The sequence below is a fragment of the Cygnus olor genome, chromosome 5, assembly GCF_009769625.2.
Source record: "Cygnus olor isolate bCygOlo1 chromosome 5, bCygOlo1.pri.v2, whole genome shotgun sequence".
NCBI classification, from domain to species: Eukaryota; Metazoa; Chordata; class Aves; order Anseriformes; family Anatidae; genus Cygnus; species Cygnus olor.
The window spans coordinates 44601364-44617389 of record NC_049173.1 but is presented as its reverse complement, the minus strand read 5'-3'; the positions used below and the strand labels follow the sequence as shown (position 1 = coordinate 44617389).

Here is a 16026-nt window from a genome sequence, read left to right as displayed (position 1 = left end):
GGCCGCCCCTGGCTGCGAGAGGGGCGAGGGAGGAGGAGGAGGAGGAAGAGGAAGGCTGTCAGCCTTTTGGGTCTGGGCTGGGGGGGCCGCCGCGTCGCTGCAGCTTCGGCCGGGGTGCCGAGGAGGGGCCGAGGAGGTGAGGCCGCGGCTTGCGGGTGCGTGGGGCGGCACTGAGGGAGCGGGCACTGCCCCCGCAGAGCTCGAGGGGCTGGTTCTGTCTCCTAAAGGTTATTTTAATTGAGAACGGGCTGGGAGTAGGGCGGCGGTATTGGAAGCTGGACAGAATGCTGTTGCTGGCGTTTTGGGGTTCCTGGCTGTCCAGGTGGGACAACCGGCACGTCTGCACAGCACAACCGGCAAAAAAACGTGTGCGGAGAAGTAAAACCTGTACAGGTGCACGAGTGTGACAGTGTGGAACGAGGGAAAGAGAAACTGGTACCTTACCTTTATTTAAAGTAAGGGTAAGGCTTACTGACATATAGGTGGATGGGGGATGAGAGAGGAGGAGGGGGCAAAAAGATGAGTTCAGCTCGGTGCTTCCAGACACGAACTTTGATATTTTTAGGAGTTCAGATTTACTGTTTGTAATGTGTATTTATATATATGTGCATTTAAGTTTGGGTTAATATTTACGGGATTAAATGTTTGTAGTTGTCAGTATAAATTCCATCGAACTTTTATTTTAATCTTACATGCCAGAAATTTTTCTTCCATCTTCAGTAGTAGTCAAGCTGCCTCGTGTGTGTTGGTGTTGTGCTACATGGTGTGTTTCATGGGGGTATATAATATCCTGAACTCAAGTGTGAAATAACAATTGAGACACAGATGACATTATTTCTGGTTGTGTACTGAAGGAAGCTTGGTTGCTTTTTTTTTTTTTTCCTTTTCCTGATGGTTTGACACAATGAAAAGGGGGCGGGGGGGGAGGGCAGTTTAATGTTACACTGAGTCTAGTGAGAAATTGAAAAATGTCCTTGATTTTTGAACACAGGGTTGGTTATATTGCCAGTAAAATACCGGAGTTATTGACTGGTTTTGTATCCCAGATTGTAAAAAACTTCATTGGTCAATGCAGGATATTGTCTCTTTTAAAATGAGGAACTTCCTGATGAAGCAGCAGGTTAGAAACACCTTCTCACAACGATATTTTCAGGCTGTGGCATGTTTGTGCTATTCATTTCTTACCATTGCAGTTCTGGCTGTTTTTAAGGAAGCAGGACTTTAAAAACGACACAAACTGTACACTGCAGACTAAAAAAAGCGCGAAATCCTTGTGCAGTTACACTTCTTTTTTTGTGAGCTGGTTTGGGAGTTTTCCTTGAGGAGCAGACATTTAAAGTATCTAGGGAATGAGCCGTCGCAGTGCTGCCTGTCGGTGACTTGTGCCCTGACTGCGGCCTCTGATCTGCCAAACAAGGCTCCTGCAGAGCCTGCACCTGTGAGGGCTTCTGCTGCTAAATTTCTATGTCGGTGTATCTCAGTGCAGTGGAAGGCTAGTTGTGGTGCTAAATAACCTAGTACTGTGATGGCCATCATGATCTTCAGGAAAAATAAATACACTTTTCCAGGGTTTCAGGACATGTTTAGAAAAAATTTCCTGTGGTTTAATTTAGTGCCAAGCTATACTGGACTCAGCATTGACCTGAGTGGAAAACTGGTAGCTAAAATCAACCTTTACCTACTGTAAGTCAATATAAAGGTTTAACAAAGAATTTAATTTCACAAAACTTCCCTCAGTGTGAGAAAAAACATGTCAGTATATTCAGGTTGATGTATTTTAGCTGTATTCAATAAACAACATCATCTACAAGATTGTCAAGAATAAAGCCATGTTCAGACATACTGAAGTTATTTATAGGATTTGCGTCACTGTTTATGCTTTTCTGGTTTTTATGCACTTGCCTTGCTATCACATGAGTTTTCAAACCTGTCACTAAATAAAAACAACACATTGTATTCGCTTTTATACTGACTGAAGTTAGTTGCTGCTTTTTGAAGTTTAACCGGTTTTGGGTGGAAAAAAAAAATCTTCTGAACTCACTTTGTCAGAGTCAGCCTTGCCAGATATGATACAGGGTTTTATTTCGAACTATTAGAAGCATTTATTAATTATTTGGATGTAGTTTGCAAGGTTGCGTGAAAAGTAAGTAATGTTAATGTCCTTGTAGTGGAGCAAGCTTAGCTTTTCACTTAAACTTTCAGCAATGAACCCAACTAGTCAGGAGGTGTGGGTGCTGGGGGAAGAGTGGGCCACAGAGCCTGCTGCGGAGCTCAGGAAATGGCTGGTTTCCATTTCTCAATAACTGAACGTAGCTCTCCTATTTTGTTTCCTGGACTAGTTCTTGTCAGGTGGAGATAGAGATTGAAGCGATTATAATAAACATGGAAGCAAATGCTAAGGACATTTTAACACGGTGAATGAGTGTTTTCCAATAGCTGTGTCTTCAAAATGTCTTGAATACTTTGCATTGCTAAAAGGGTGATTGTATTTCCAGGCACATTTTCCAGGCTATTTTTTTTTTCTCTCATTGTATCAAGCTTTGTCCTCAAAACTTCACAGAAATTATTCAGCATGCCCAGAAGACATTGTCTTGTCCTTTCTTTCACACTTCAGCAAATGCGTATTGTGTTGTGATTCTTATCGATGCCACTGTTATGTATGAGGGTTGTGGGTGGTCACATTCCTTGTGTGAATATTTTTTGAAAGAGTAAGCCCAAAACAAGGATTCTGATAGATTTCAGTTAGTTTTTTATTGCATTTAAGCTTTACTGCTTATTCAGGTAGTGGGCGAGGTCTCTGAAATTTGGAAGTCAAGAGCATTTGTTAAGCATTTTGCTAGAGAGCCAGTAGTTTGGATCTGTGCCTATGGGAGTAAACGAGTACTTTGTGTGAGTATCTTTGTTCACAAAACATCAAAACACAGCCTTTTTGTTTTGCAACATGGTTGAAAGTAGTTAAGAATCACCAAAAGTGCCGTTTGGGCTGTGTGATATTTGTTCTTTAGCACAGTATCAAATGTTCTGTGAAAACGGGAAAATCTGCATGGCATGTGCAATGTAGGAAGATGCACTTGAATTACATCTTTAGTAAGTACCTGTGTAAATGCTGCCAAATATTCATTGATAGGGATAGATGCATCGTTTTCCTGGGGCAAATTGCTTCTTCCAGAACAGTTACCCAGTGAGCCTGAAAGAGAGACATCTTGTTTCAGCATCTCTGATGTCGGAATCATGTTTCTAAGCTGAATAATTGCTTACAACATGACTGGCGGTTGTTCCGGTCTGAAATTTTCAGCAGTAATTAGAGAAAACGGATGGTTGTGTGATGATCTGTTATATCTTTTTGCTGTTTGCCCAACTCATTGGTAAGATTCTTCATTGTTTTTTGCTATTTTGGATAATCATGTGATGCAAGGGGGCATACATATTTTTATTTTAGAAGGAAGAAAATTTGATTTGTGAGTGGAACTGAATCCCTTCATAACACCGAGTGTGCATTATGAGTACTCAGCTGTGAGATTTAATTTCTGGCACACGTCTTTCACGTGGTAGTGCACTTAAAATCTGATAATAATATTTACAGTTCTGCTTGATTTAAAAGTCCTAAAATCTTGGACCTTTTCTTTGTGGCCTAGTATTCTTTTTCCATGTGCTCTGGGGTGTGCTTTTGAAATGTCTTTAGCCTTTTCTTGTGAACTGCTGTTGAACATCTCTGTTAGTCACATCCTCCGTATGCTTGGCTTCACAGTTCCCACTGCTGACCAATATAACAGAGCATTCTAAAATATCCTTGCAGAATATCTTCGCAAGATATCTTTGTCTGACATTGCAAAATATTTTGCAACGAATGCGAGAATCCTGCCTTCTCATGGCAGGATATTAATTTTGAATGAAAAGCTATCAAGTCTGCTTGATGCCAGGGAGAAACTTCATCCACATTGATGAGACTGATGACTGCTTAATTCAAGCACGTGTGTGTGTGTGCTTTTAAAGACTAGGCGTTTGTTTCATAACCACTTTGTAGTTCTCCTGTTAAAAGGTATAATCAGCTCAGAATAGCAGTGCTTTTGGGGCTGAAATGTCCTCGACTTGTTTCTGTTTTCTCTGAAGTTATATGAAAGCAAGCAGTGAGAGGGTGCATGAAATTCTCAACTTCTCTTCTGTTGAGTGAGAGGGCAAGAATGATTAGCACTGCTGAACGCAAAATGTGTATGGAGAGGTGAACGTATGCTGAGGCACAGCAGGCACCTGCCATCGCTCCACGGTCGAGTGAAAACTGTAGGGCTTGTGGGCCTGGAGAAAGGCACGAGCTGGCTTAGTGCTGAGGAGGATGCCACACAGAGGAGATTAGGTACTGACATATCTATGTTGACACTTATTTAGCTTTTCTTTCTGAAGACTTGTGAGGCAGTTTCTGTGTGTTTGTTGGTAATAGTTTGTAGAAGTCAGTAAGTAAACTAAGACAGCTCTCTTTTTCAAGTAGTCATAAGTGTTTTTATGTAGCAATTGGATATTCCCACTTGGGTAGTATTTTCAGTGTTTAAAGCCCAAGCTGATATGGTCTGGGATTTTAGTTTCTGGCCCTGAAAGGATCAGGTTTGTTCTTATCAAACTATTACAATTCTATCACTGTAGTTTGTTTTGGTTAGATGATTTCTGTGTGTGTGCTGTAACTCCTAGCTAAGTTAGAGCTGAAAATAACTCCATCCCTCGTTCCCTGGGCAATCAGACGCCCCTTTGGAGTTCCTTTGAGGTTAGTCCTGCACTTCTTGCCTTTACCAGACCTCAGTGCCTGCTTATGTTTGCCTGCTGGCATAAAAAGTCCACTGTAACTATTTGACTTTCTCTTTGGGCCATTTTTCATTCATTAATAGCTGAATTTGGCTGGTGCATCGAGGTGGTTTTTGGCCCAGGCAGCAAAAAGAAACATCCTCTTAAGTTCTCTCCTCAGAAGTAAGCCTGAGGGAGTTGCGTAGAAGTTGTGTTTGTGTTTTGAAGACAGCCTAAACAGCTGTGTGCAAGTACTCCCGATAAGTTTAAGCATCGATTGTCTTGTCATACGGTTAGCTCGGCTGCACGGCTAACAATCATCCCATTAAACTTTTAAAACAGTGCTGCAGGAGTAAAATTGATCAGAACTGTTAATGACCATAGCTAAATGTGTCAGGCTGGAAGACTTTCTCTTAAATACGTTGGTTCGCTTGTTAGACAGGTGGTGATAAAGCTTGCCTTCGAAGGTGGGGGAAAAAACCCAAAACCATGAAGTCAGTTAAAATACCACTTGCATTGCAATGAGGACAACTTGAAGCTCATGAGTGTGCTTCATCGGTTTTTCCAGCAGTGTGATGAATATGACACTGATTGCATAGTCGGCCCAGTGGCAGCTGGTATGAAAATACTGGTAATTATTACTGGTTATTTTTTACCCTTGCTCATACTGTTACTCACTTGTTACTATTAGTCATTGCTGATGATAAGTAGCGGTGCTCATTTCTTAGTAGGATCACGTCCTTCTTCTCTGCGAGACTAGTGTTAGAGACAAAAGTGAATGCACGGGTTTATGATCTTTGTTTTATATCGGATTTAGTGCAGAATTAGTATAATACCTGTGAAACAGAAAAATTTAAATAATTATTATTAAGATGAGTTACACAGTACTTAATTTTCTTCACTACATAGTATAGTACACTGGGTCCTTATCCACGTATTGTGCACAGATAGGTCAGGTTAGTCTGAGTTCTGGTAGAGGAGAAATTGTTCTTGGCAAAGAGAGACAAGCATCTTCAACAATTTTAGGTCAAATGTGATAAAACTTAAGAAAAATTTGCACATACATGCTCGATCTGTATGGTAGTTTCTATTACTGTTGGTGGTCTTCCTTGAAATCATGATTTATAATTAAAAATTTAATTTTTTTTGGTGAGAGATTGGTTAGGAGTCTGTTTTATTCCAAACTCTTTTTTGTTTGTTTGTTTCTGGTTTGTTTGTTTGTTTGTTTGTTTTTACACAGAAACAAAATATACTATGGGCTGGAAGGAAGGGGAAAAGTTCATTACGTTGTCATTACTGTTCATAATTTTTCATTTGCAGTTTATTCATTTCTGTCTTAGACTTGCATGTGAAAGGAATACAGTTATCTGTGGACTACTTCCCTCAGCCTTTAAAACATGAGGTCAGCTACCTCAGAACAAGCTTGATACACATAATAAATCAAGTTTGAATTTCAGCTTGGTTTCTTTGTTATAACTATGTAATGGGTGGTGACCTGTTGGTTCTCTTATTTTAAAGCCAGTTGCTAAAGAAAACTGTTATGGGTCTTATGCTGGTTTGGTCATCATTTTTTCCCCTTTTTTGAAGACCGAAAGTGCCTTTTTTCTTTTTGATGTGGTTCATTAGCATCTTTTGAAACTCTGTTGCTTTGCCTTTTAATGCTCGATTTGCCCTATATTCCTTTAAATTTACAGGAAACATTCCACGTAGTGCATTTTCTAAGCTCTTCCGAGCTCTCTTCTGTCAGTCGTAAACAAAATTCTGCTTGCCAGATTGCTAGTCAGCAAATGAAAAAAAATAAATCAGTACTGAGTAGGAGCAACTTCTGCTTTGTCCAGTTCATCTTTGTGACAGTTTTGTAGCATAGTTTATACGTGAAATAAAATGAACCTAATTCATGGGGGGGGGGGGAATAGGGATGTTTATTTGATTTGCTCTTGTAGCACTGATGGGAAAGTGAATCTTATTACTTTTTCTTTTTTTTTTTTTTAATCTAAAGAAAAAAAGAATTGCATGTCATACCAGCCGGGAAATGGAGATCTTACTTTTTTTGTAACTTTTTTTTTTATCAGCCATTTATGTCTTTTTTTTTTAACTTTTGTTGATGGCATGGCATTTCATTCAATGAAACTTCATATTTATTTTTTCCAGACTTCTGTTTCAGATTGAGAAAGATCAAAATCATAACATCAGGGGGAAAGAAGAATGCCAAGGCACTATCAAATAACTCAGCATTTTAAAACACAGGTTTCGTGTGAATGTGGCTGCATTTTTACATTCATAAGTTGTACTTGCTTCAGTTCACTGGTGTGTGAGGATGTTCAAGGAAGGAGCGCCAGCTGGTGCAGCACTCGGTTGTTCACCTCTGTTTTGTGTCCTGCCAGACTAAATTCAAGTTAGATAAGGTTTAAAAAGAAATGTTTTTGTCCACTGATTCCAGTATTAAAATGATTTTTGGAAGTTAGGAGGATACTCATGTCTTGTATCCGTAGTATTCTCCATGGCTTTCTCAGAACAGTTGAATCACCGCCATCTCTGCTGGTTATTCATTTAGATATGAATGCTGTCGTTATTAATATAATTCCAGGTTAATATAATATTTTACACCTATGGAGTTTTTTTAGATGCACTAGAGTAATGTAGGCCTTATGAAGGCATTGGAATTATCTTTGTAGAAAATAATTATGGTATCATGCTCTCTGAACTTACTTTTTTTGTGTGTTTTCAAATTAGTTAGCAAAACAGAAATAGGTGGTTTCAGTAGTGAAATGAATCCAATTGTATGGTGAATATGGTAGGTCTGCCAACTTCAGATGTAAAATATAAAGAGTTAATATTTGTGGAGCTCCATTTCAGTGTCTTCTGGTAAGCCATTAAATAAAATTGTCAGTATACAATTCTTGGAATTCTTGTATTCTTTGGAACAGACACTTATATCTTGTGCTTTTTAAAGTTGATCTCTTGTTTCTTTTTCTAGGAAAGAATTCTTGACATCCTTTAACTGAGAACCTGGACTAGAGAGAGAGTTTTTACCATGAGAAGGAATTATATACTAGGTAAGTTAAGGGCCAGTGTCTGACAATGGTCCATGATTTTTTTCAGCTGGGGGAAGAAAGCTGAATTGTAATTCTCATCTCTGTATGTATCTTGAAACAGTTATTGGTGCAGTAGTTTGATTTAGAGATACTAGGTACTGGGTGAGAAAAGAGGATGCTGTGTGACCTGCACTTGTGATTTCCGTGCTGAGCAGCCAGGAAACTCTGCTCAAATGTTCAATGAAATACATAATCCTACAGATTTTGTATGTTGTAAAAATGTGAAGATAAAGTTAAGTTCTGTGAGTGAGTGTTCTAGGAGTATGATAACCAGTAAATTGTTAACATCTATGTACCTAGGCAGTTTAAATATATATAGGTATAATAATTAGCTACGTACATTTATCTGTACTTGCTGTTTTATAGCATGCTGCCTGGTATTTCAGGTAAATTTAAAACAGAAGTTCATTGCGGGAAAATAGATGTGCTAATTTCCTTTGTGAGCAAATTCTATATACAAATGTGTAGAAGGTAGTAAAGGTAACCTTCTGCTGTGTCTGTGATGTAAACCTGAGTCCTGAATTATTTAGCGTTGCTTTGTATTGCCCACTGACTGTTTGATAGATCATTTTACACTATAATATTGTTAATGCATAGGGAAAAATGTGTGTTCAGCAGTCTCAGTGACCTCTGGAAAGGATAATTTGTTTGGGAGTTTACAGTATGGTTGACACTTTACCAGAATATCCTTGGCTATTTTTGTTTACAAAGCCTACAGAATATTGTATTTTGTAGTTTGAGGCTACGTGGCATTTAAATGGGGGGGTGGGGGTGGGGGGAAAGGTGTCATTAAAGTATTTTTCATCTTGATTTGCTTCTAGCTGTGACTACCCGCAATGTGGGAATTACTAAAATAGTCTGAGATAAGTAAAAATCTAGCAACTTCAGTGGGATTTATTCTTGAAATATCCGTTTTTCACTTTCTTAAAAAGAAAAGGGGGGGAGTATTAGAGGTTTGTGTAGTTTTTTTTTCTTTATACCTTGCTCGGCATTGTGAATGGATAAAGTGTTTGAATATGAAGCTAACATTTGTATTTGTGGACATAATTAACATGAGTTCTTAGGTGTAGGCTGCTTCCATTGCTGCACTTATTTTGAGATAATAAAACCCATTGTGTCTGGGGCCAGCTGATCATTATTTTCAAGTATATGCTTGAGCAGATGCTAGAAAACCTCACTTAATGCAAAGCACGATGAATTAAAAATAGTAGTTCAGTAAGAACCCCTCTGATGTAGCCTGAACTACATTTAATTGCCATATTACCAGTTTGGGTTGCGACAATCCCAGACAGGAGCACAGACTGGGAGAAGAACTCATTGAGAGCAGCCCTGCAGAGAAGGACTTGGGGGTTCTGGTGGATGAAAAGCTGGACACGAGCCAGCAGTGTGTGCTTGCAGCCCAGAAGGCCAACTGCGTCCTGGGCTGCATCAACAGAGGAATGGCCAGCAGGTCAAGGGAGGTGATTGTGTCCCTCTGCTCTGTCCTTGTGAGGTCCCACTTAGAGTGCTGCATCCAGGTCTGGGGCCACCAGCACAAGAAGGATGTGGGGCTGTTAGAGCGGGTCCAGAGGAGGGCCACAAAAGATGGTCAAAGGGCTGGAGCACCTCTCCTGTGAAGACAGGCTGAGAGAGCTGGGGATGTTCAGTCTCAGAAATGAAGGCTCCAGGGTGACCTTATTGTAGCTTTTCAGTACTGTAAGGGGGCTTATAAAAAAGATAGAGAAGGACTTTTTGGTCAGCCAGATAATGACAGGACAAGGGGGCATGGTTTTAAACTAAAAGGGGAGGTTTAGATTAGAGATTAGGAGGAAATTCTTCACCCAGAGGGTGGTGAGGCGCTGGCACAGGCTGCCCAGAGAGGTTGTGGATGCCCCATCCCTGGAGGTGTTCAGGGCCAGGTTAGATGAGGCCGTGGGCAACCTGATCTAGCGGGAGGTGTCCCTGCCCATGGCAGGGGGTTGGAATTAGATGACCTTTAAGGTCCCTTCCAACCCAAGCTGTTCTATGATTCTGTGATTACATCAGTACTGTTTTTACCTAATTCCCAAAACATTAAATATTGCTAAAGCCGTCTAAACAAAACTACTGTAATGTTCTTTGAAATATTAACTTCTCCTTTCAAAAATAATTTTTTGACTATGTAATTGCTGATATCTAGAAACATTTTTCTTTTTTTGTTTAGGTGTTCAAACTTCTGACTCAATCATCAGATATTAATGGGGAAGAAAACCTGACTGATTAAACCAGTTCTGGCAGTTTATTGTTTTGTTTTTATGCTGTGGTTTTTGAGGAGAGATTTGAGGAAAATTTCAAGGAATGGAGTTAGCTCACAGTTTACTACTCAATGAAGAAGAGTATAACCAGCTGGGTGAATATCAAAAATCGGAGTTCATTTTTGAATGGTTACGGTTTTTGGAAAAACTTTTACCAGTGACTAGCAGAGTAAGTATAATGACACTTGAGAAGAAGAGCATGTTATAGAGCTATTTTTTCTCTGTCTTGTTTGTTATTTTCTTTAAAAACAAACAGCAGTATTCCATTTCCTTTGCTTCATGTCTTTTACTTAAACATAATGAAAGTACATTCACTGATAGCAGCAGCTTCCTCAAGCCTTCAAGTGAGAGAGATTTGTGCAACGAAAGAAATCTGGGAAATAAGTGCTGTTTTTAAAAACAAAAAACAAACAAACAAAAACCTTGGGTTATTAATGCAAGATTTTGCAACACTGTGATGGATAAGAACAGTCATGCTTCCATCTACAATGGCACAATTATTTGATACCTCTCTAGCAAGCAGGAATCTAACATCTTTCCCTTTGTTTTTCTTTTCCTAATCAAATCATAGGAGGTCGAGCCAGCTCTTCAATTGTTTGTTTCATTGTTTTTTGTATATTAAGTAGGGTATGTGAATATTTAAGAGTAAAACAATCTAGATAATGTTATTTAAGAGTTAAATGTTTTAGCACAAATAATTTAAATAGAATACATTGTCAGCCTCTCTTCATTTTTTTTTTTTTTCCAAATTCCCCTTAAAAATAAGCTAAGACTAAAGTAAGTGATTATTTTAAGAGATGTGCCTTCCTTTCTAATGCTCAACTTCTTGAAACTCTGGTAAAGTTCTTTATTACTTTACCTTGAATATTTACCTTGTATTGTCTTCCTTTAAAAGAAAACATAAAAGAAGCAAAAAATGGCAAATTTATTTTAGCAAGATTCAGCAATAACTCCAATTGCCATAGGGAAAATACCCTTGAAATGCTACTAGAAAATTCTGTTTTGAAAAATATTCACATTTTTGAGACAGCTTTTCATAACGTAGAAAGGTGCAAAGAAATGTTCATTTTTAACCAAGAATGTCATAGTATCAGAATAGTAATAATGGAAAAGTGAAGAGAATTAGCATTAATTAATCTGTTAACCTTTAAATTTAACTGAAAGTTAACTGGTTACTGATTTTATTTCCAGGCTGATATTAGGGAAAACCAGAAGAAGCTGGTTGAACAATTGACCTCTTTATTAAACAATGCACCAGGACCTCCTACTAGGCGACTAGTTGCCAAGAATTTAGCTGTACTTTATAGCACTGGAGACACTTTTTCTGTTTACCAAACAATTGAAAAATGCAATGAACTCATTCGGAGTAAAGATGATTCACCAAGTTATCTGCCTACAAAACTGTAAGTATTTTTCTTTTAACCTCGAACAATAACAACAGAGACAGATGTACATGATGAGAGATGAATGTAGGGGAGTGTGTGTTCCCTCATTTCTTACAGTTGGTCACTACAAGCATTTTACCATATGACACACAGAATTTGGGAGGCTCCCTGATTAAAAATCATTATTGTGGGTGTGCCCAGATCTATTTTTTTCCTCTAAAAGTCTCTGAACTTTTAAGACTGAGTACTACAAAGAGGAACTGAGTTCACCTGAAAACTGAAAGCAAATTCAAATTACTTCCTTCCCTCTAGGCATTATAATAATTTTATCTTGGTCATTTAATATACACTGTCTTCAGGGCAGAGTTGTGAATGGTTAAGTATTTGTGTAGCGTTTTATTTATCCCTTTGCGTCTTCACTGGGAAGTTTTGGTTAAGTGCAACTGCATGTTATGAATAAACTCAGGTCAATACTTTACAACATAAATCACCCGTGAGTTCATAAACTCATAAAAGTTTAATGAAAAATATATTTTTCATCCTTATTTAAAAGTTTATTTTCATGATTTGCGTAAATAAGGTGTAAAAATCAATCATATCAAAACTCATTAAAATCACATGACTTTGGAAGCATTGAACAAAATGGTAATTTGGTGGCTGATAGGAGTCAGCATAGACTGAATACGTTCGAGCAAAATTTGACTTACCAAGATGTTTAGTATTTACTGGATCCACTGGAAGGAAACACCTTGAGTGATCTGAAAGCTAAGCTGAATTAATTTATTTAGGAATGTAGGCATGCTAAATCTGCATACATATGCTGTTATTTAAAACTATAAATGACCACAGCATGCTTTAAGGTAATAAGGTAAACTAAGGATGGTTTATGCTTTATGCTTTTGTTGAGTGAGACACAGACAGCTTGCAATACATGTTGCTGTATGGAAGAAACCATGCTTTACAGCAAGTCAGACAAACACTGCTTTTTACAAAAGAGATGAAGAAAGCTTTTAATACATAACTTGTTTTAACATTAGTAAAAAAATAAAAATAAAAAATAAAGAATTTACCTGACATGATAAATCTGGGTTCACTGCCACAGGATAGATAATGAAAGAAAGAATGTGGTAGTATTAAATGTTGTATATGTGCAGCAGGAACGAAAAGGATAGAAGACAGTTGATGATCTCCATCCAGACAATTGAAAATCAGGCCAGAGAGAATAGCAGCAATGGATAACAGAGTATGAGTGGGCAGGTGTTCTAAAAACAAGAAGAAGGCTGAGAAGAGCAATAAAGCAGATGAATACAACTCCAGGTACAAAATAGAGTTATTGAGCAAATTTCTTAATCAAAGTTAAACTGGATGTAGTTAGTTATTTACAAACATTTCAGGTGCTTCTAAATGTCTAAAGTTGAGCCAACAGAACAGAGCCAACATGAACTGCTCTTGCAGGATGTGAAAGCAAACCTTAAAGTACAGAAATATTATGAGTAGCCTTCATGTGTGAAACATTGTATATCTTTCATTGTAGTCAAGTAAATTAAAGATAAAGGTGGCAGCAAGGCAGAAATGACAAACACAGAAATAAGGGAGAACAAGAGTCAGAAGGCAGAAAAGTAGCTGGGAGAGAAAGAGAGAAGAGGCAATGTTCAGAATCCTGATGGGCACGAAAACATTGGTGAGGAGAGTGAATGTGGAGAAAAAAGCACCAGTAAAACATGACTTACTTTAAAATGAGTGTGAAAAAGAGATTTCTTATAGCAGTAGTAGTGAGACAAAAGGCTACAGAAAAATAATTGAAACTGCAGAACTCATTATTGAATAAAAACTTTCATCTTGTGCTGTAAGTAAAGGGACTACTTGGAGTTCAGTGAGGGAAGGCTTTTTTATTTTTTTTAATTTTATTTTATTATTTGTTTTTTAATCTTGATTAAAGTTGTGTCTTTGCTTGCCATCTGTCCTTGTCATTTAGCATACATTCCCATGTTGTCTGGTAGCAATCTTTGTTAGCATATGTTGATTCACCTGGAGATTCCTTTAAGTAGATTTTCTAGTGATTTTTTTTCGTCTCATAATTTACCATTTTTCTTCTTTAATATGGGTGGAACATAGAAATGTTTTAGGCAAGCATGTTTAAAAGAATGTGGTGCTCATCTAAAGTGGAGTGTGATGTAAATTCTGCATCAGGTCAGACAAATAGGTCATTTAATGTGACTACAGCTTACTATTTTACTTTAAATTACAAAGTTTTAAAAATATCCGCTAGGGTTGTCTTTAAGTCGTGAGTATTTTAAAAGCATTTGGCTGGTCAGAAAACTTTCATAGTTGTTGCTAGAAACATTTGTGGAAAAAAAATTAGACAACTAGAGTTATGATTCTACAAGGCTGTCAGAAGAGCTTTCTAAATTCCATGCTTCCAGCTTTTATAGCAAGTTAAATATTGATGTGCAGAAATAGGTCGATCCTCATCTTGAGGTGGCTAGATGATACTTGTCAACAAATAGTGCCAAGCTGTTGCTAAAAATTCCTATTTAACACTGATGGATCCTTCCATCAGCAAATGGTGGTACTACCAACCACAAGAGAGCGTTTCCAGGTCATTCCATGATGTTGTAAGGTAGTCCTGGGGATATTTCTTTTTGTCTGTGTTTATTAAATATTCCTTCCTTGGCTGACAGTTTGAAATGTATATTGTTTAGTCTTAAAACTAGTTAAAAAGGATATCTGTCACCATCACGTGCTCAATGTAGTAATAAGATGTTGCAGTTATAATTTTATACCCAACTACACCATGAACAAAATTAAAATCCAAACTGTTGGTGCATTGGATAAAAGTAATAATGAAAAGTGTTTCTTTAACGAAAAAAGAATTTTTGTTTGATAAGAGATAAAGCTCATCACTTTTATTTTTCTTACCGTGTTTTGTCATTTTAAGGAGTTACAGTTAATATTCAATTCATTTTTCTAATTAAGAATGTATTCAGTATGGGATTTTAAAACTGATTATGTAACACTCGAATTCAATTGGGACGTCAGGAGAATACAGTTTTCCTGAAGGTGATGCTGGGCAGTGTCACTGCATATTAAGTAAGTCTGACCAAAGAGCAGAAAGTTGAGTAAAGATACCATTTATTTTTTCCTTGTATTCATCAAATAAAATTGTTTAGTTATAGATACATCAATACAAAACCAAACTGTGTGCCTTAATCATTTAAAGGAAGGCATTCTTTAATTAAGCAACTCTTTTTATTTCCTTTTTTTCTCAAAATTTAGCACTTTTTGCTTTTGCTAAAGGAAACTCCTGAGTGCACAGAGCACACAGACTCCAGTTGTCAGGTATTTCACCTGGAAACTAAGTTCAGCATCTGTGTATAGTGAAAAGAACATGGGTTTAGACTTTTGTTTCCTCCAGGGTCTTTCCTCATTATGTGTTATACATACATGCCAGAATTTTAAGTATTAGACCATTTGCAGTCTACTCCTGACCGTTGTGTTGTAAATAAACCAATCCCTGTCTACTTCTGTCAGCATCTGTTGTAGCACAGTGACATAGACTGCAGGATGCAGGGCATTCTTTGTTAGAAATTCATTTGTAAGGCTTAAAGGTGAATATGAAAAATGTATTTGAATTGTAAAATTTATTGGAGGTTTGTATTACCATAATTTGTTATTCAAGTTATCTTCCAAGCCCCTGTATCCTCAGTTCTTGTGGAGTGTGTGTGCCCCACTCTGACCACTTTTTTTTTTCCTTTTGATAATCTGCTAACACTTTTGAAACATTGTATTTAGTTATTTTGTTATTTGCCCATTGATTATGTTAGTCTTCTTAATCCCGTTCACGTGTTGTTGCATCCATTTTCACGCGTTTTTGGATTTGCTTTTGTTTTAGTGCTGCGGTGGTATGCTTGGGCTATTTATACAAAAAATTGGGAAGAATTTTGGGAAACAGTTTTACTGACACCGTTGGGAATGTGCTTAAAGCAATGAAGAATGCAGAGGTATTGTAACGGCATGCTTAAAAAGTGATTGGAAAAATAATAGGATGTTTGCTGTTGGTAGATGGACTAATGAATTGGAGAAATTGCATGATACCAATGTATGAAATGGAAAAAAATGCTGAAAGTTATAGGATAAAAATGAAAGTCTAAATTCGGAAGAGTTACTAATGGATTATGACCATAAAAGGATAGAGTGTAGTTACTCTTATTCTGCTTTCATGAAAGAACTTGATAATCTAGAAAATTTAATTGCCTTTACTAATGAGAATGTTTTTGCTCCAGCTTGTACTTCATATTTTGAGTATTGAACTGCCTGTATTTTTCCACAGAATGTAGTATTTTTATCTTCACTTGGTTATAGTGCTATAGAACAAGTTTTCTCTTTAACTTACTTCAGCCTAAACAGATCTCTAACAGTAATAAATAAATAAATAAATAAAAGGACTCAGACCATTGTTTTCCTGTATCAGTGATGAGCATTTTTTTTATTTCCAAGAAGCAT

The 16026-nt window shown here is 37.4% G+C and overlaps 1 protein-coding gene across 15 annotated transcripts in view; it reads left to right on the top strand.

The window, feature by feature from the left end:
• HEATR5A (HEAT repeat containing 5A) overlaps positions 1-16026 on the top strand; it is a 64567-nt gene that overhangs the window by 378 nt on the left and 48163 nt on the right. For 10 of the 15 annotated variants that reach the window (XM_040560318.1, XM_040560315.1, XM_040560314.1 and 7 more), the window contains exons 2-5: positions 7748-7826; positions 10048-10307; positions 11330-11541; positions 15416-15524. In XM_040560318.1, coding sequence (XP_040416252.1) covers positions 10182-10307; positions 11330-11541; positions 15416-15524 — 447 coding nt within the window. In that variant the 5' untranslated portion in view covers positions 7748-7826; positions 10048-10181. The other 5 variants (XM_040560311.1, XM_040560312.1, XM_040560320.1 and 2 more) reach the window with 5 other exon arrangements.